Source organism: Typopeltis vanoorti, chromosome 15, assembly GCF_054136105.1.
Source record: "Typopeltis vanoorti isolate ZY-2024b chromosome 15, IOZ_Tvanoo_1.0, whole genome shotgun sequence".
Classification (NCBI taxonomy): domain Eukaryota; kingdom Metazoa; phylum Arthropoda; class Arachnida; order Uropygi; family Thelyphonidae; genus Typopeltis; species Typopeltis vanoorti.
The window spans coordinates 98,907,736-98,927,476 of NC_143563.1; the positions used below are offsets into that span (position 1 = coordinate 98,907,736).

At 35.5% G+C, this 19,741-nt stretch overlaps 1 protein-coding gene across 15 annotated transcripts in view; it reads left to right on the forward strand.

Moving 5' to 3' along the window:
* The window catches only part of LOC150099022 (uncharacterized), a 589,139-nt gene that overhangs the window by 389,672 nt on the left and 179,726 nt on the right, over nucleotides 1-19,741 (forward strand). For all 15 annotated transcript variants that reach the window (XM_090405631.1, XM_090405632.1, XM_090405630.1 and 12 more), the window contains one exon: nucleotides 14,310-14,378. In XM_090405631.1, coding sequence (XP_090261757.1) covers nucleotides 14,310-14,378 — 69 coding nt within the window. The remainder of the gene's footprint in view (nucleotides 1-14,309; nucleotides 14,379-19,741) is intronic.

Sequence of the window (19,741 nt, forward strand, 5' to 3'; positions counted from 1 at the left end):
AGAAGCCCTGGTTGGTTCTCTGCATTCCTTTAAAGACTATGTGGAGGTCTCCTCTCAGTTATACAGCTTTGACCCTTAAGGACTCCAACTAAAAAATTAAAGAAGACTTTAAAAAAATAATTATAATAGGCCTTTAAAGATCTGTCTTTTGAGCTGCACTTCAACTAAAGTATTTTAAAATAATTGCATGATTAATTAAAAGTTTTCACTTTCAACCAAACACCATATGTGGGACAGGTGACTTAGATATCAAAGATCTGTCCTTGTAACAATTTTGCATTTAAACTTACATAAATTCTTTCTAATCTTTTTCTAATATCTAAACTAAGTACTGTACTTAATAAAAAATCACCATAAAAATATTAATTGCTTTTAAAAAAAAATAGTATATATTTCAGAACTTCAGATCTTGAAAGTAATAAAAATTTGCTTTCAATCATATTTATTATTTTTACATGTGGCTAATGAACAAAATTCATATCTTCCTTCATTCTGACAAATTATTTAGAAATAATTACTTTAAATTTCCTTACGTTTCAACCTTCATATTAAGGTTGAAACATCACATCTGGAGTATACACATATAGAGACAATGGTTTGATCGACCGTTATTTTACTGGCCTGACCTCTAGTGGAAAAAAAACTACATGAAAGTATATTCTATTTATAACATCATCAGAGACCAAATTCATATAGATAGTTTTATCACAGCAAAAGTGGTGTCCTTATTTAACATGAGAGTTGTTATACTGGAGTTGAAATCCTGTATTACTTACAGTCCTATTTATAATTAACTCTTAGACAAAAAGGTTATGTGAGTAGAATATGTATCTTCCATATTCTTGGGATTTTTAGACCATCATTATTGGTAAGATTAGGATGGTTCATAAGAATTTCACAGGCCTCCTTAAATTGACGTTAATACCACGTTTTTTTTGGTGTGATGTAAACAACAGGTGCCTTTCCAGTCAATTCTATGTAGAGTATTCAGGACATCATCAGAAAGGCCAGATTTTCCATAGTTATTAAATTTAATATGCCATTTAGTCAAAGCTATAACTGAGAGGAGACCTCCACATGCCCTTTAAAGGAATGCAGAGAACCGACCAGGGCTTCTGACCTAATGTCCAATCCTCACCTTCTCATGGTGCACCCTGTTAGGTATCTATCTAGATACTGAATGAATGAGAATGCTGGCATTGGTGGCAACTTGGGATTTTTCGAACCAAATTGTATTCTTATTAGCTTAAGCCACAATGTAAAATGATGGTACAACGTGACAGAATTTAATGTCTGCTGGGACTTCACCTAGTTAAACAAGGCTCCCATTTTTGCCAGTGAATCAGGGCGAACAGCAAAGTCAGCTACTGGAACAAATCCTGAAATGCATCCTAACTCAATCAACATCACCAGAGTTCAAGATCGGTACTATCAACGTAAGAAGCCTGAATGGCAAAGAAATGGTGCTAGCTGAGGAATTAGATAAGTACCAGATAGACATAATAGGGGTGACTGAAACAAAAAAGACAAAAATTTTTGACATCTTTCTGAGCAATAAATACAAAATATTATATTCAGGCAACGACACTCAAAGAAAAGAAGTAGCCATTGTAATTCTCGTAGATAGGCTTATATGTTGGTAACACATGACTATTAAATTATTTAAGAAATTTACAACATATACTGGAATATTAATTAAAAGAAATTTTAATAAATACTTCCTATATTTCGGCAATTTCACATCGCCATCTTCATGGGAACATACAACTATGAAACGTGCACGCAGGCACTACAAAGAACTCTTTGTATGTGCCTGCATGCATGTGTCATAGCTGTATGTTCAAGTTTCTTTTAATTAATATTCCAGTATATGTTGTAAATTCCTTAAATAATTTAATAGTCACAAGTAGCCATAGTATTCAACACTAAATACGAGGCTAATCTTCTCAAGTACAGTGATGTGGGCAAATATCAGAATGGGGAACTGGACAGTCAGACTTATTTGTGCCTATGGTCCCACAGAAGGTTCTACTAAGGTAGAAGTTTTGGAATTTTTTGAGGCTTTAGAGAAAACAACTAACATAATGAAAAAAGAAATGTTGGTCCTTGTTGGAGATCTAAATAGCAGAGTAGGAAATGATTGTCAGACATACAGAAATATTTTTGGAAAATTTTGAGAAAAGAGCAAAGCTAATAATAATGGCAAATATCTGTTGGATTTCTGCTCAGGACATGGACTGGTTATTACTAACACAATGTTCCAACATTAAAATGTACACAAATTCACATGGAGAGAAGATGCAAGGAATACGAAAAGTCTCATTGACTATGTTATTGTCGATATTGATGTTTTCTCCCTGGTACAGGACATCAGATTGTACAGAGGATTTGAAATTGGAAGTGATCACCATTTAGTCTTGAGCAGGATAAAATTGAATTTCATATTGAAAATAAGAACATGTAAGAAAGTTTTAAAGTGAATAAAAGTTGAGCAGCTCTCGGATGTGAACTATAGAGTAATATGCAAACATTATTCAAGAAAAAATGAAAGAGTTTGAGAACAGAACCAAACCTTGGGGATTCAATGGCAAGCTCTGAAGAAAACATTGATTGATTCAGCCATAGAGGAATGTGGTGAAGTGGTCTACAAGGATAGAAAAATCGGAACTCCATGGTGGACACAGGAAGTTAAAGAGGCAGTGAAGGAAAAGAAGAAAGCATATCAAAAGTTCCTGTCAAATAAGTCAGCTTGTGCTCTTAGAGAATACAGAGACAAATGTAAGAAAGCTAATCACTGTGTAAAACTAGCTAAACAAAAGTCATGGGAATACTTTGGTAAGAACATATAAAATAAATATCAGGAAGGTGGCAAAATATTCTTGGTGTTGTTGAAAAACTCAGAAATGGAGGTAAGAGTGCTGTAAAAGGAATTAGAGATGATAAAGGTGACATGAAAAGTGGAGAAAAGGATATCCTTGATATATGGAGTAATTACTTCGAAAAATTGCTAAATGAAACAAGCAGTGACAGCACAGTGATTTAAAAAAAAAAAAAAAAACACTCTGCTTGCATACAATCCGGAATACATATCCATACTTGAATAGAAAATGCCATCAAGTGCCTGAAATTTGGAAAAGCAGTGGGATTGGATGATATTCTACCAGAAATGCTCAAGTACGGATGTATAAAAATCTTGCAGTAGCTGCACTGTATAGTTCAGAAGGCCTTTACTGAGGGACAGATTCCAGATGATTGGAGTAGAGCTCTCATAGTACCCATTTATAAAAAAAGAGAAATAAAACTGAAGAACGGGCTGAATTCAGGCAAAATAGAGGCTGTCAGGATCAGATTTTTACTTTACGACAAAGAGTTGAGAAATCATGGGAATATAACAAAGATCTGTATTTAAGTTTAGTAAACCTGCAAAAGGCATATGACAAGACGCTAAGAGAATATGGTGTTTTATATGGTGTCAACGGGGCATTATATCAAGCAATATAATGTCTTTATTTGAGTTGTAAGTCAGCAGTTAGAGTTGAAGGAAGTACAGGAAGATGGTTTAATGTTAAATCTGGTGTCAGACAAGGATGTACATGATTCCTTCTGTTATTCATCATCTATATGAATTGCATTATGAAGGAAAGCGGTACGAAACTTGATATTAAAATTGGATATGTTAATCTCAGTTCTTTACTTTATGCAGATGATATGCTTTAGCCAGTCCCACAGGATTTAAAATCCTCTTGATGTTTTCTATCCATTTCCTTGTAGGTCTTCCTGGTGGTATTCTTCCTTCTACTCTTCCATTTTGGAGAATTTAATGAAACCTGTTAGTATGTACTCTGTATACATGTCCAAACCATTGTATACTGTTTTTCTATGATTTGTGTTGTTATGGAGATATTGTAGTGTAATTCTTCGCTGATCTCCTGCTTAGTTTTCATTTCATTCCATGATCTCTTATTTATTTTTCTCAAACTTGTTTTTAAAGCCTGTCAGTTGTTTTTTCTTCCTTCTGCTTGATAACTCAAGTTTCTTCACTGTAAAGAATTCTGTGTTTAATGGTATCGTCATAATTTAGCCTGTAATTGTATGTAATTGAATGTGTCTAAATAATTGAATTCTTTAACATATTACCTCCATTTCTTCCTGTTGGCAACAGGAAGCAACAGAGAGAAATAAATTGTTTTCATTTTATTAAAATTTATCTGCAGATAAATTATGTAGGTTTTTAGTCATTTACTTTAAGTTTTCCTTACTTGGATTTTTTATTTTTTATTTTTTTATGTTGGGCCCATATACGAGAGGTTGGCTGGTCAACCTAAAGTACGTTAGTACTGTATATGGGTGGTGGATTGGGAAAAGAGAAACTTATTTACATTTGATTTAAAAGCCTGTATGTTGTATTCCTTGGGAAATACATCAGGGAGAAGACTATTCCACAGTACCGCAGTAGCAGGGATGAAGGAGGAGGAAAAGAAACTTGTTCTGTGGGTTTCAAAGTGTACTGTGAAAGGATGTTGGGTGGCAGCTGTACGTGTTTCGATGGGCTTAGTACGGAGTGAGGGAATTATTGATTCAGATGAATCAATGTTTCATCTGAATGTTTCATATGAACATTTTCCATGGAAATATTTGTATAATACCCAAATTGCAGAGACCAAACATCTATGTGAAAGTGAGGGGAGTGAGTTGGTGAGAGATGAGTCATTTATCAGTCTAATTTCTCCCCTCTGCATTGAGTCAAGCATTGTGAGGGAGCCTTTAGGAGCCCCACTCCAAATGTGAGAGCAGTATTCGATAGCTGGGTGGATTTGAGATTTGTATAATGTTAACAGCTGTTTAGAGGTGAAGTAGCGTCTTGAACGGAAGAGAAAACCTAGTTTTTTGGAAGCTGCAATGGTTGTGATGTGCTTATGCCAGTAGAGGCTTGGTGTCAGGGTAATTCCGAGAAGAGAGATCTCATCTTGTCTGGGAATTTGAGTGTTATCAAAAACAATGTTGGGGGAAAATGGTTCTTTTTTGTGAGAAATAAGACAGAATTGGGTTTTACTAGCATTGAGGTCGACGAGGTTATCTGAGCCCCATTGGAGGATGGCTTGGAGGTCAGAATTAAGGGCAGTGGTAGTTGATGTTCTGTGGGTTGAAGTGAGTTGTGTAGAGTAGGGTTTGTCAAATGAGAGGGAGAAGTGTAATGTGCTGTTGTCTGCAAAACTGTGTATTGGGTTAGAGGTCAACTGAAGTAGGTCATTGATATATAGAAGGAAGAGGGTCGGTGAGAGAACTGAACCTTGTGGGACCCCAGCATTAGTTGGATGGTGAGAGGATAGGGAGCCATCTACCATCACACATAGTGTTCGTCCAGACAGGAAGCTGGCAATCCATCTGCAGAAGTCCTGAGACAGTCCAAATGATGGGAGTTTGCTTAGTAAGCCTTTGTGCCAGACCTGGTTAAAGGCTTTAGAGATATCAAGTGCAACTACTTAGGATTCGCCGAATTTCTCCATGGCATTTGTCCAGCGATGGGTGATATATGAAAGTAGATCTCCTGTTGATCGGTTTCTACGGAATCCGTATTGGTGGTCGATTATTAGCTGGGTACCTTCAAGGTAAATTAGGAGTTGAGAGTTGAAGGATTTTTTCCATCATTTTAGATAGGACTGAAGTGAGTGACTGAAGTATATATATATATATACCAGTGGAGTAAGAGAGTGTGTATAGACGGCATAGGATAGGAGTCAGTTCTGTTGCGCAGACTTCCAGGACAATTGGAAGAATGCTGTCAGTGCCAGGAGACTTTTTTGTGTCTAATTTAGACAACAGGTTTATATCTTTTTGGCAAAACGATACAGGGGGCATTGCATGTTGGGCAGCTGGAATCACTGGAGGGCATTTGCCATTGTCGGTTATGTGTGCATTGGAGGCAAAGTGTGAAGCCAGGAGGTTAGCTTTTTCTGTGGGTGATGTTGCAATTGAGCCATCTGGGTATGATAGAGGTGGGAGTAGTGTAGGGCAAAAATTATGACCAATTGCTTTGGCCAGAGACCAAAAAGCATGGCTGCAAGCTTCCTGCTTTTTGCCCGTTCAAATTCTGTTTTAGAAGCATTGATAATTTTCTTGCACCTGTTTTGGACTTCAGTATAGGCTTTGAGGGAGAAAGGGATTCTTGATTTGAGCCAGTTATGGTATGCCTGATTTTTCATTTGTACAGCCTTGGCACATCTTTTGGAGAACCAGGGTTTAGTTAGGGGATGGCAGTTCAGAGTAGTGTGGGGAATGTATGTTTTCATGCCAGTGAGGATTACTTTGGTAATATGTTCGGTGCATATATTTGGACTGGAAGACCAGAAACAATAATCCAACCATGGGAATGTAACATAATAGTCTCGGAGACTGTCCCATTTGGCACTGTTATAATGCCAAACTACTCGTGTGGGAGTGACTATGTAAACGTTGTTGCATGGAGGAGGAGATGAGCACTAGGTTTTGGTCAGAATTACCTAGGGGGCTCACTACATTCACTACATATTTGGAGGGGTCATTAGCAAGGAAGAGATCTAGGATATTTGGGGAGTGGTTCGGGTTATCTGGTATTCTGGTCGGCTTTTGAACAATTTGTGCAAGGTCATTAGTGATGGCAAATGTTTCAGCATCTCTGCCTGCAGGATCTGTACAACTGGAAGAGGATAGCCAATTGGTGTTATGGACATTAAAATCACCCAGGAGGATGATTTCGCTGTTAGGAGAGTGGGACTGGAGAAAATCAACTTTTACAGAGGGGAAATGAAAGTGCTCAGAATGATTGGTGGTATTAGGAGAGCGATAGAGACAGCAGATGAATTTGACTGAGTCGGGGAGGGATAGCTGTAGCCAAAGAAGGTTGAAGCTGGGCAATTCAAGGTTAGGTGCTCTCCGGCAGGGTATGTCAGAGCGAATATATGCCACCCTTGGGTTGAAAGGAGTTAAATAGTGTATAGTTAGGGAGGTTAAGATGGATAGTGCTGTGGGGAAGGTGAGATTTGAGTTTCTGTTAAAAAGAGTATGTGGGGTTTGGCAGACTGCAAATGGAAATAATACTATATCATCTGCGTATTTTATGTAAATTTTGTCTATTCACAACTATTTCCATGTTTTCTGGACTCTTTTACTAGTGTTTTTCCATGCACAGATTAAACAGAATGGTGAAAGCAGACATATCTGCATGACATCTCACTCTCTCTCCACTGGTATTTCAGAAGTTGCAATTGCTCCAAATTGTATTGTTGCCATAGTCTTTTTGTAGTACTGGATGATGATAGTATTATGTCCTGTTTTTTTTTTTTGTTTTGTTTTAAAATTCCAAACGATTTATTTCTACTTGATTCAAAGGCTTGTTTAAAGTCTCTAAAATGGCAGTAAAGATTTCTCCTCTCCCCCCCCCCATACACACACACTATAATTCGGCTAATTGTAAAAGAGTATAGCTTGCATCAGTTGTAGATTTCCCTCTTCTAAATCCAATTTGCTCATCTAATGTTCCTCATAAGTTGCTTTAGTTCTGTTTTATATAATTCTGATAAATAATTTATATGTGTGACTTAATTTTGTAAAGTTTTTTTGGTTGATAATTTGCATACTGCCTTTTTATGTATGGGAATTATTCTTCCCAATTTCCAGTCATTAGGTATTTCTCAAGAATTTAATACTTGGTTGGATAACTGAATAAATAATTCTGGACTGTTTCTCCTCCATACTTCCAAAGCTCTCAGTATTTCATCTCTACCTGAGCTTTATCTGTTTTCATCTGCCTGATTGCAGCATCCATTTTCATCTTTAATATTTTGGGATCCCCTCACTTGCACCAAACATTTTCAGAAATTTTCAGTGTTAACTTTCCCACAAAAAATTTTTAAGGTTACATGGTGGTCAGCATTCATTGTGAAGAATTTATGGAAACAAAAACACACATGATGGAATAAGTACAGTAGTATCTCACTAATCCGAACTAATAAAAATCGTGCTCATTCGGATTAGTGAATTTTCGCCCAAGAGACAACAATAACTAGTGTTTAAGACAAAAATAATCAGATTCTAATGGTACATCAATTTAATTCTGGAAATAAATGAAGTAACTCATAGAAAAAAAAAGCTACTGTACTGTAATGTAAAACTTAAAAAGTAATATAAGTTTATTTTAGTAAAAAATTTAGTTTGTATATATCTTTATTGTTGAGGATTTTGATTTAATAAAATTGCATAGTTCAGTACATAACTTAATTTGTGTAAAAAATATCACTTTCTTGTACACAACACACAAAACAAAGTTTCACAAAATAATACAAAGTTTTTTTTAATTTCTCTGTAAAAAAAGTCATTGATTTTCTTTCGCTTCTTGGAAGCTAAACTTTTTTCGAATGCTTCTTCTCATAACTGCATTAGCAAAAAAACTTTGTGGAATGGCGTATCATTCTGATTAGCCCATTCTATACATATATTAAAACTGTCAACTGCCTCTTCATGTTTTACTTTTTTTTTCTTTGAATTCTTTATCGCCATGATCGTCTGCTAATTCATTCTGTAGCATCATGTTTATAATTTAAGCATCTGATTTGATTTCGAGTTCACTTCGGTTCTATCTGTAATCCATTCCGTAACATCTATTTGTGAAATTTCAAGATTTGGTTTAAGTTAAGGGTATTACATCCCATATCGTTTCTTAGCCAAATAAGAAACTCAAAGAGTTTCATGCCGAATATAGGAATATAGTAGAAACTATATAAAGTTCAGCGATTCCAAGCGTAAGCAAATACCTGGATACTGCAGCAACTGACCCTAAAGGTAGTGCAAGCTGAGGCAACTCATGTCTAAGGTGGAGCAAGCTCCGATCACTATTCTTGATATTTACCCATAATGTGAACTTAGCTCCTAGGAGCTGTATTTCTGTTCAACATTATGAGAGAAGGTCACTACCCAGACCGGTTTCAACCTTTATTGAGGTCTCATCAGTGAGTAGGTAGACCTACTCACTGATGAGACCAAGTTTGTAGCGAACAGAACTTACAACCCTTTTATGAGCATTGTCGAGAGGTGTCCTAATAAATTATTAGATATATGAAGAGCCAAAGGCTTCTTAAAACCAAAGGCTTAAGTTAAACAAGTCATATGTCACCGAATTGAAGCCTTTGGCTCTTCATATATCTAATAATTCAAGATTTGGATTTATATTTTTAACCAAATTATGCACGTTTTGAATTTCTGCTTTTTGTGTATCACCGTAGTTATCTTCTAAATTCTAGAAGACCACAGTTTTCTCCATGATACTCGAATTGCTTCAGGTTTAAGGATTCCCAAGCAACATCAATTGAGAATGCTACATCCTTCAAATTTATATATTTTATTGATGTGGTAACATCATAATTTTTGGAAATTACATTCAGGAAAACATACATATGCACAGGACACAAGCTACATGACACTACACAAAAGTAAAAATTTGCAAACATTTGTTTAAAAATAGTCCATCCAGATTTCAGATTTTTTTTTTAACTTCACTACTCAGATTTCCTCTCATTTTTCATTTTTATTAGTTTAGATTGGTGCATCTAATAAGTGCACCAATGAAAATTCTTTTATTTTGTCATATACTAATTTTGTATTATGATGGATAGCTGCCTGACATCTTCTTTTTGATTTATCAATTTTCTTTTGCTTCTTTACATTTAGATGTAATTTTATTTTTTAATTTCTTGTGGTTTTCTAGCAGTTCAGGTGTGCTCTGAGTGGAAAGTTTTTCTTTTGGCACCACAGATCTGTTATTTCAGTAGTAATCTGATTATTATTAGTTCTGTAGTTTTTCTGTAATGTTTGTTTTATTGCATCTAGTATTGCATTTTTTCCTTTTTTCCAAAATTTTGTATTTTGAGGAGTTAAGGCTCCCATTATTTCTTAAATTAAACACATTTTGTGTTGGAGTCTTAATTTTGAGGTGTCAAGTCTTACAAGGCTTTTCCTATTGATGATTGTTTTGAATGTTAAAATGACTAAGATATAATCGATACAGTTTTTGTTTTTCCCAATCAGGTGAGGACAATGTGTATTTGTGACTATCTCTATGAAAAACAAGTGTTAGTAATCATCAATCCCAAATTTCTCCATTACTCTTTCCATGTCCTCAGAATATTTACCTATTTTTCCATTGAAGTCTCCCATTACTAACAACATGTATTTTCTGTTGGTATTACTAATTTCTTTCTGTTTGTAGATTTGAGAAAAATTCCTCATATTCATCATCTACATGACAGTAATCTGGTGCATAAAGTGGTATTACCTTAATATATGTGTTTCTTATTTTGCCTTTAACCTTAGCGAGATTAATCTTGAAGATGCTGGAGTTAATTTCTGTTACTGAATTTAAAAGATGATTTTTTAATGTGATTGCTATTCCTTCTCTATGTACTCCATCTTTTCTTCCTGAGTAAAATATTCTTCTATTGTGGATGTTAGCACATCCCTTGTTTGATCAATGAGTCTCAGTTATGCCTAGTATACTTCACTTCAATTTTGTTAATCCTTCATCTAACAGTTTCAGCTTTCCAGTTTTAAACAATGTTCCAACATTGATTGTCACATACTTCTCATCTCCCTTAAGTTGTCTCTGGAGAGATGTGTCGCCACGAATACAGTAGCATTTAACACATCCTGTGACTGTTTTCTTCTGTTCGTAGTACTGCAGCCAACTTGCCACTCCTCTGCTGCAGAGTACATTAAGGATAAGGCCAGAACCTTGAGAGAAAAGGCAGATTCCTATTGCAAAGAAATGGAAGGTGAAAAGAGAAAATAGAAAGAGCATCCCTAACCCTTTTGTACTGTAATAACATTGGGGGGGGGAGCAAGAAAGAGAGATGAGAATGAAAGAAGAGTAGAGACATGGTCTACAGGCAACATATCAAGTATATTGCATGAAGTAAGATCAAGTCTGGCATTGGGACACCTCACATTTGCTATATCTATATGCACTACAGTGAGCTCCTGAGGCAGTTAATAGAGGATTGGATTAAATCCAAGTTACATAAGTTGTAAGGCCTATGTAGCCCTGTGGAAATAATGCATCCATAGTGCTAGGCAATCTGAGGAAAGAATGTTCTAAGTTCTTTTCTAGTTGCCAACTAGAGAAATTTTTCTAAATCTTTCTCTGACCAGTCCCCCCATCTGATTGATCTCTAGTGCAAGCAAATAGGGTTTTTTTCCCTTCCAGAAACTCGGGGTTTTAATCTCTGAGCCAAAAAAATTGACTGAACCTACACTATTTTAGACAATAGCATATTGTTGTGTAGAGGCTTAAGTGCTGTGAGGACATTATGTTGGAGGTTTAATGGATTTTTTACAACACGCAAAAAGAATTAAAATAGAATTTAATACTTCCTATATTTCGTCCTAGTCACTAGGACATCTACGGGGATTACAAAAACAATTAATGTAACATGCACACAAAAACTTATAATACTAAGCCCAACCACGTGGGTGACACTAAAGTCCTATCTAGATGGAGCGCCCTCTAAGGGTGGTAGTAGGTGGCCTGGAATGTAAGGTGGGACCTCTGGTGATGAGTGTTTCCCAAATCTTCGGAAGCTTAATGCAACCGTATTTATTAAGATTTGGTAGGTTTCTGAGAGCTGCTGCTGCTTCTAAGAAAAGTCTCTCTTTCTTGAATTTGCTGTGGTTGAGCATGGTGGTTTTCTTCCATGATACTCTGTGGGTGGTGTCCAAAACATGGTCAGCCAAGCCTGAATGGCCATAGTTGTGTTTAACGATGTACGACTTGTGTTCCTCCAGGTGGATGGATGCTGATCTGTCTGTCTGTCTGTCCAAAGTACGCAAGCTTACAGGAACAGGGTACTTTGTAAACTCCAGGCAGAGAGAGAGGAGGGAGCTGATCTTTCGTAGAACGGATAAGGGTAGCAAGTTTGCGGTAAGGCTTATATGCTGTGTGTAGGTTATACTTTTTTAGTATCTTGGCTATTTTTTCTGAAGTGCCATGGATGTAGGGTATGGTGATGGCATTTTTAAAATCTTGTTGACGAGAGGGACGGGGAATGGGGGAGGAATTGATTATTTTTTTGATACTGTGCTCGCTATAGCCATTGGAGAGGAAAGTTCTGTGTATGTGGTTAAGCTCAGTAGTGAGGGCGGCTCCACTGGAAAAGATTGTGGGCTCTCTTGGTAAGAGTTTTAATGATGTCATATTGTTGCGAGGGGTGGTGGTGGGAGAGTTTGTGAATGTATCTGCCTGTGTGTGTGGGTTTTCTGTATACAGTGAAGGCAAGTGTATCATTAGGCAGGCGTGTGACTAAGGTGTCTAGGAAGGGTAAACAATTGTTCTTTTCCTTTTCCATAGTAAACTGGATTCTTGGATGTAGGCTATTGAGATGACTGAGGAAGTAGTCTAACGTGTCTGGGCCATGAGGCCAAATAGAGAACACATCATCTACATGTCTTAGCCAGATAGAAGGTTTGAGTAGGGCTGAGTCTATGGCTCGTTTTTCGAAATCTTCCATATAGAAATTGGCAAGGGGGGATGAGAGGGGGGGAACCCATGGCGGTTCCCTCTATCAGCTTGTAGATTTTGTTCTTCCAAGAGAAATACCCAGAGTTGATGGCATAGGAAAAGAGATCTAAGATGTCAGAGGGAAAAACGTTTTCTAAGAGAGATAAAGTGTCAGTTAAAGGAATATTGGTAAACAAAGAGGAGATATCAAAGCTTACTAATATGTCTGTATTATTCGAGGTTAAATTTTCTGTGAGGGCTTTAAAGTGGGTCGTGTTTTTTATATAGGAAGCGGAATTTCCGGTGAGGGGGGACAGAGACTTGGCCAGCTGTTTAGACAGTCTGTAACAAGGTGCATTGGTGGCATCTACTATAGGCCTGAGTGGGGAATTGGGTTTGTGTAACCACATACACAGAACTTTCCTCTCCAATGGCTATAGCGAACACAGTATCAAAAAAATAATCAATTCCTCCCCCATTCCCCGTCCCTCTCGTCAACAAGATTTTAAAAATGCCATCACCATACCCTACATCCGTGGCACTTCGGAAAAAATAGCCAAGATACTAAAAAAGTATAACCTACACACAGCATATAAGCCCTACCGCAAACTTGCTACCCTTATCCGTTCTACGAAAGATCAGCTCCCTCCTCTCTCTCTGCCTGGAGTTTACAAAGTACCCTGTTCCTGTAAGCTTGCGTACTTTGGACAGACAGACAGATCAGCATCCATCCGCCTGGAGGAACACAAGTCGTACATCGTTAAACACAACTATGGCCATTCAGGCTTGGCTGACCATGTTTTGGACACCACCCACAGAGTATCATGGAAGAAAACCACCATGCTCAACCACAGCAAATTCAAGAAAGAGAGACTTTTCTTAGAAGCAACAGCAGCTCTCACAAACCAACCAAATCTTAATAAATACGGTTGCGTTAAGCTTCCGAAGATTTGGGAAACACTCATCACCAGAGGTCCCACCTTACATTCTAGGCCACCTACTACCGCCGTTAGAGGGCGCTCCACCTAGATAGGACTTTAGTGTCACCCATGTGGTTGGACTTAGTATTGTAAGTTTTTGTGTGCATGTTACATTAATTGTTTCTGTAATCCCCGTAAATGTCCTAGTGACTAGGACGAAATATAGGAAGTATTAAATTCTATTTTAATTCTTTTTGAGTGTTGTAAAAAATCCATTAAACCTCCTACATAATAGCATATTGTGTTAGGGACCACAAGATGGTGGCAGTTGTCTACTGAGTCAAGGACAAGATGGGGGCAGTTGTCTACTACTCTCTTAACTGAATGCTTCTGAATATCATTGATAGTTTGGCTAGATACTGAAATTCCCCTCAGTCTCCAAAAGTTGGAGTTAAAACAGCCTCATCTATTCCCTTTGGGGAATATTAGCAGGTTCATTTATTTATTTTATTATAAAATTCATGTTACCTGAAGTTTGCAGAACATAAGTAAATCAGAGTTTGCTTATAATCAGTTTTGCTGAGCACTTAGAATGTGTAACATCATCTCATAGGCAAAAATATTCTCTGTCAAAACAGGCATATTTAGCAATAAACTAGTTAAATTTATTAATGTTGTGTAAGGTTTGTCTAAGAAAATTAAACTTTCTACACTTAAACTTGGACTGAGAGTATAACTTTAGGCATCCACATGATAATATGATGTATAGAGGCATTTAGTTTTTATTAAAATCATATGTAAAATACAATGCATATAACTGTTATTTATATTTATTTTAATTTATTTATAATTTTTTTTGTGAACAGAAAATGCTGAATTTGGTTGACACATTTGCTAATTCAAAGCTATTGCAAGAAACAGATGCTGAACTGCAGGTAATAACTTACAGCATTGTTGATTTTATTTGCAAATCATTATTTCTCCAGTTTTTTAAATAATTATTTAATTTGTAAAATTCTGCAAACAAGACAAATATACATTATTTCCTGATTGTTTTAAGGATAGACCATATTATAGATGTAAGAAATACACATCTATAGATGGGAAAAGGAAAAAATTGCTACAATCCACAGTTTAATTGATTATATTGTAAATTAAAAGTAGCTAAATACAGTAATAGGATGACATATACAGCTTTTAGAGAAGTCCAGGACAACATTTTTTTCTTAAAATGTACTTAAAAATGCACATTTTGAAATGTGGATACCATCTGAAGTTGTAAATCTGTAGTACACGCAATACTGTGTGACTTTGATAATCCAGAACCCTGTAGACCAAATATGAAACTATTTGAATTCATATCAGCAAAGTTATATGGACTTTCTAAGTTTTAGACTTTCTCTGACTGATTTCAAGATACTTGCTTTGCATTCCTTGTAGGGAATGCAAAGTCCTACATCCACCAACTTTGCATGTTGGTGGATGTAGGACTTACCAGAGAATTAATGGGAGCTCAGGCTTCTATGAAGCCATCAACTACAGATGATATAACCCATATTAATGAAGTTTTGGTAGAGGTTCTGCTTACGTGAATAATGGCAGCAATCAGATCATATCATAAATCTTATAGAGAACTAGTGATGTAAACGTGAATATCTATGTTTGAAGAATCCACAAGAGCAAAAATACCTCTGTGCCTGGCAATTTCCACGAACCACCTTCTTCGGTCCCTGTCTGTCATTAAATGCAGCCTACCCGACCGTGGTTTTGTTATTATGGTTGTGCCTTCACATTTCCACTTCACAATCACGTCACCAACTTTTGACTTTGGCAACTTGAGAAGGGTTAAAATGTCTCTGACAGATTTCTTGCTGATGTGGCAACCAATAACTAGTCCACGTTCGAAGTCGGCACCCTTGGCCTATCCATTCTGCCTGTACTTCTTATCACTGAACAACACACACAGCTTCGTGCCTCCTTTTATACTGATAAATGTCAAACTGATGTCATAGTGACATCTAGACATCAGTTTACGAATTACAGAGGGGTGTCCAGATACTTTTGATCAGATAGTGTATATGTATCTTTCTGTATTGTCCTCAACCGATCATCTGACATTGCTTACTTCAAATCAACTAGGTTGGAATTCAGAACTTCAGACCTTTCTTTGCTTCTTCTCTTTAGTCTGTCTTTCTCATATATCTCTAGTTCTGCATTGTTCCCAAAAACAATTTGATTTTTGACAAAATATAGTAATTAAATTATTTTAGGTATTGTATCATTAACATTGTTATCTCCTTCCTAAAAATACCGTTATGAGTACTAATCAAGGTATAAGCTTGAACAGCTCGCATCATAACTTTGGTTATATTTCCTGGATGATTTACTAGTTAATATCATTTTACCTTATAAGCATACTGTTTGTTAGCTTTTTTCCTATTTTAGGAAATACCAAATAGAGGACTATTATTGTCCAATGAAACCACCTCATTTATCGAAGGCTTGAAATTGCTGTTGCCATGTTTGGTCTTTAGTTGATATTCCTACTCACTCTCTCTCTCTCTTCATACAAGCAGTGTGTGACTTCATGGACATGTCTGACATGCTGCAATTAAGTAGAGAATTAGCACGCACTCCATTTGAAGGTAAAGCCATCAGGTTGCTCCTCAGACTAGTACACAGGAATGTACTATTTAGTACTAAGGATGCTGCAGATACTGTAACTAGGTCTTGTTTCGCAAGCTCCAACCAGCTGCCTCTCCCCCTCCCCTACAATAATTTCAAGCAGATCACAAGGCAGACATTTTTATCCCAGTTTAAGTCATCATGGAGAGAGAGAGAACAACAAGTTCTATTAAATTACGCCCGAAATCGAATTGTGAGGCAGTCTGTCTATACAGGGATCATAAAGAGGAAGTTTTTCTTGCTTAGCTCAGCATAGGTCTTATACACACCCTCCTTCCTATTGATGTTTTTGTATCTGTTTATGTTGTTGTTTTATTTATTTAAGTATGACCAGGGCTGTTCTGTGGGTTTGCACTGCCTGGGTGCAAAATTTTTGTGTCCCCCTCCCTTCCATTAAAAAATAAAAGATCCCGAAGTATAATAACATGTTACGAATCATTTTATTATACTGCACATTAAGAGGAATGTATATTAAAATAAAGAAAAAAACACAAATAGTAAAAAAACCTTATTTTTATTCATTTCCCACTGAGATGTTCTTCTGGCTTTCATTTCAGAAAAATCTTTTATGATATCTTCTAAATCTAAATTGCTACATATTTAATTTTCTATGCTTCATATCGATACATTTTTTTAATCTTTCTTGTGACATACTCGATTGTAAGTGATTTTTTATTCATTTTATTTTAAAAAGGATCTTTCTCAAGAAGCAACTGTTAATGGTATTGTTAAAAAAATACATAAAGCTATTACCAAATTTGGAAATAATGCTGCTAAATTATTTTCAAATATAAATTGTAAAATATTTAAACATCTCATTTGTGGTTTTAAATAATCTTTAATAGTATCTAATTCATCGCATAAATCTAGGGCATTTATATCAGTTTCTTTTCTGGTGTCATTTCATTCTTGTTTCTTTTGGAATGTTTGATAAATTGGGGATATCACAAAGAAAGCCAAAATTATCATTATGTAATTTCAATAGTTCAAATCTTTCATTTAAAGAATTTAAACTTGTGTTCAAAATGGCGAAAAAAGAAATTGATTTTAAAATTCGTTTCTGGCTCTTGAATAGATTCATCTGCACTTTCATAATCAACCATTCTTTTCTTTTTACATCTTTTCCTTTTTAAATTAATATTAAAACTTACCTTCTTTAATACTAACGTAGATATTTACTAAAAATCATTAACTCTCTGCTATGAGAACAATTTCAATAATTAATAATATACAACTCTACACTCTGTACCATTCTAGGTTAAGTAAGACGAAAAATTGCAGAAGAAGCTTACTCAAGTAATTTGGAATAAATATGTCCCGTATGTTTATTTTCATTACGAAAACAAGTGATCCCATTCCATTATGTATTAAGCATAAAATATTTATTTTTTGTTTAGTGTTAATTACTTTGTTTTTGTATATTTATATTACCATTCTTATTATTTATTGTATGCAGCCATTATTACATGCGCCCACTGCGCATTCTCTATTTTACTCCTAGAATGTTTGTTCAGTGTGCTGAAAGCAGTGATTAAAGTAAGTTGTGTTGAAGCTTGTACCATTTATTTAACTACCCAGCGACTCTGCCCCTCACTGAGATCTCTCACATTTGACGGTGACAAATATGCACAAACAGTTCAGTGTATTATTTATTCCCAATTTTTTATGAACGTGTTCAATTATACCACCTCTAATTGTGCTGCCCAGGTTCATTGCACCCTTTACACCCCAGTACAGAACGGGCCTGAATATGACCTTGCATATATCTATGATCTATTTTGGCATGTGACCCTAGCTGTTCTGTGCCACTAAACCCCTATCCAATCCAATACAAGGAAATCAAATGAACAGATTGAATGAGTTCTGTTTCTCAGAAAAATCAGCTGGTAAGTTTCTTGAAGTAGCATGGGAAATTACATCAAAGGAAACCATTATTGCATTGTCCAAGCAGACACATCTTTAATTTATCTTTGAAGTCTCTGCTTTTTTTTTTTTTTAATGTAAGAACAAGTGTGTATCCAGTGAGGTTTCAAAGAATACTGGAAAGATAGGGTAAGTTAGAAAGCAAATACTATCAACTTCAGGACATAATGAAAACTATCTTTATGAACAGTGAGCATGATGAATCAGCAAATTTTCGATATTGGAAGCATCCCATGAATTTACCTGATCCAATAATTTATTTAATTATTGGAGAGAAAAGAGAAAACATAAATCCAAATTAACCTATCATAAACAATTATGATCATCCTTCTTTGGTTTTATAATAGGCTAATCTGGATTTGTTTTCTAATAGTACTGGTTGTGAGATTTCTGCTTTGTCAGCAAATTCAACAAAGCTTTAGAAATGCTATGTGTTCTTACTTAGGACAGTAAAAAGTCTAGGCATCATCTTATATCAAGTCCAATCATCATCATTCATCAGAAATTTCATACACACGTATACAGCTCCTAGTATGATGCATATTATGTTTTGAAACATTATAATTCCATCTATTTTTTTTTTTTTTAAGGTAGTAGATTAGTTTTATTTCCCTATTTGGACTCTAGAGCAGAGTTTCTGGATTGTGTAAAACATAACTAATAATAATAATCATATATTCTATAAAATAATAATATAAAAAATTCTATAATGTTACCATTGAAATAGACAAGGGGAATGGATACACCGTGATACTTTTGGATTTTGCTAAGGCTTTTGACAGAATACAGCATGGTAGACTGTTGCATAAATTAAAACATATAGCATGTGGCCTCCCTAGAGGTCTCTCGTAATAATAATCAAACTCTTACCCAATCTCCACAATAATGAATGTATCATCAGTTTACTTTCCATGGGTAGGAGTCATAAAAAAAAAAATTATTCCACTAATTTTCAACCTACAGTTCCACATCATATTTGATACAATAAAGGTATCTTTTAATTTAACTTATATCTAACCAAACTCTCATGAAGAAGTGTTACAAAAAAGATATACAAAACTTGCAAAGTATTGAAGAACTAAAGGTTTCAGGTGCCATTCACTGCTAATGCACATTTATTATAATAGTTATTATTTGGTCCTTTTCACTAAAATTGATATATAATATTGGATTTATTGGACCATGGTTTTGATAAACATTTATACATAATCGTCGACTAGTTTCGCCAGCTGTGTCTGTCTGGCTTTATCAAGATGAGAAAGGTTATACTAATATTTACTAATACTACATTCTTTTGTTTTTGCATTTAATATTAGTATAACCTTTCTCGTCTTGATAAAGCCAGACAGACAGACACAGCTGGTGAAACTTGTTGACGATTATGTATAAATGGTTATCAAAACCCAGGGTCCAATGAATCCAATATTATATATCAATGCACATTTATTTTACTTAAACACTAGTTAAATTTTAAATAGTAATAATAAAATAAAATTAGGATAACAAATGCAGCTTGCCAAAAAAAAAAAAAAAAAAAAAAAAAAAAAAAAAAAAAAAAAAACATACCACCTTGAGTATGTTTACATTCTTAAGTTTGCATTCTGGATGTGGATGTTCAATTTTGTGTGTGTGGTGGTGGTGGGGGGGGTGCATGCATATATGTATGTACAATTAAGTGTATATTCTTCTT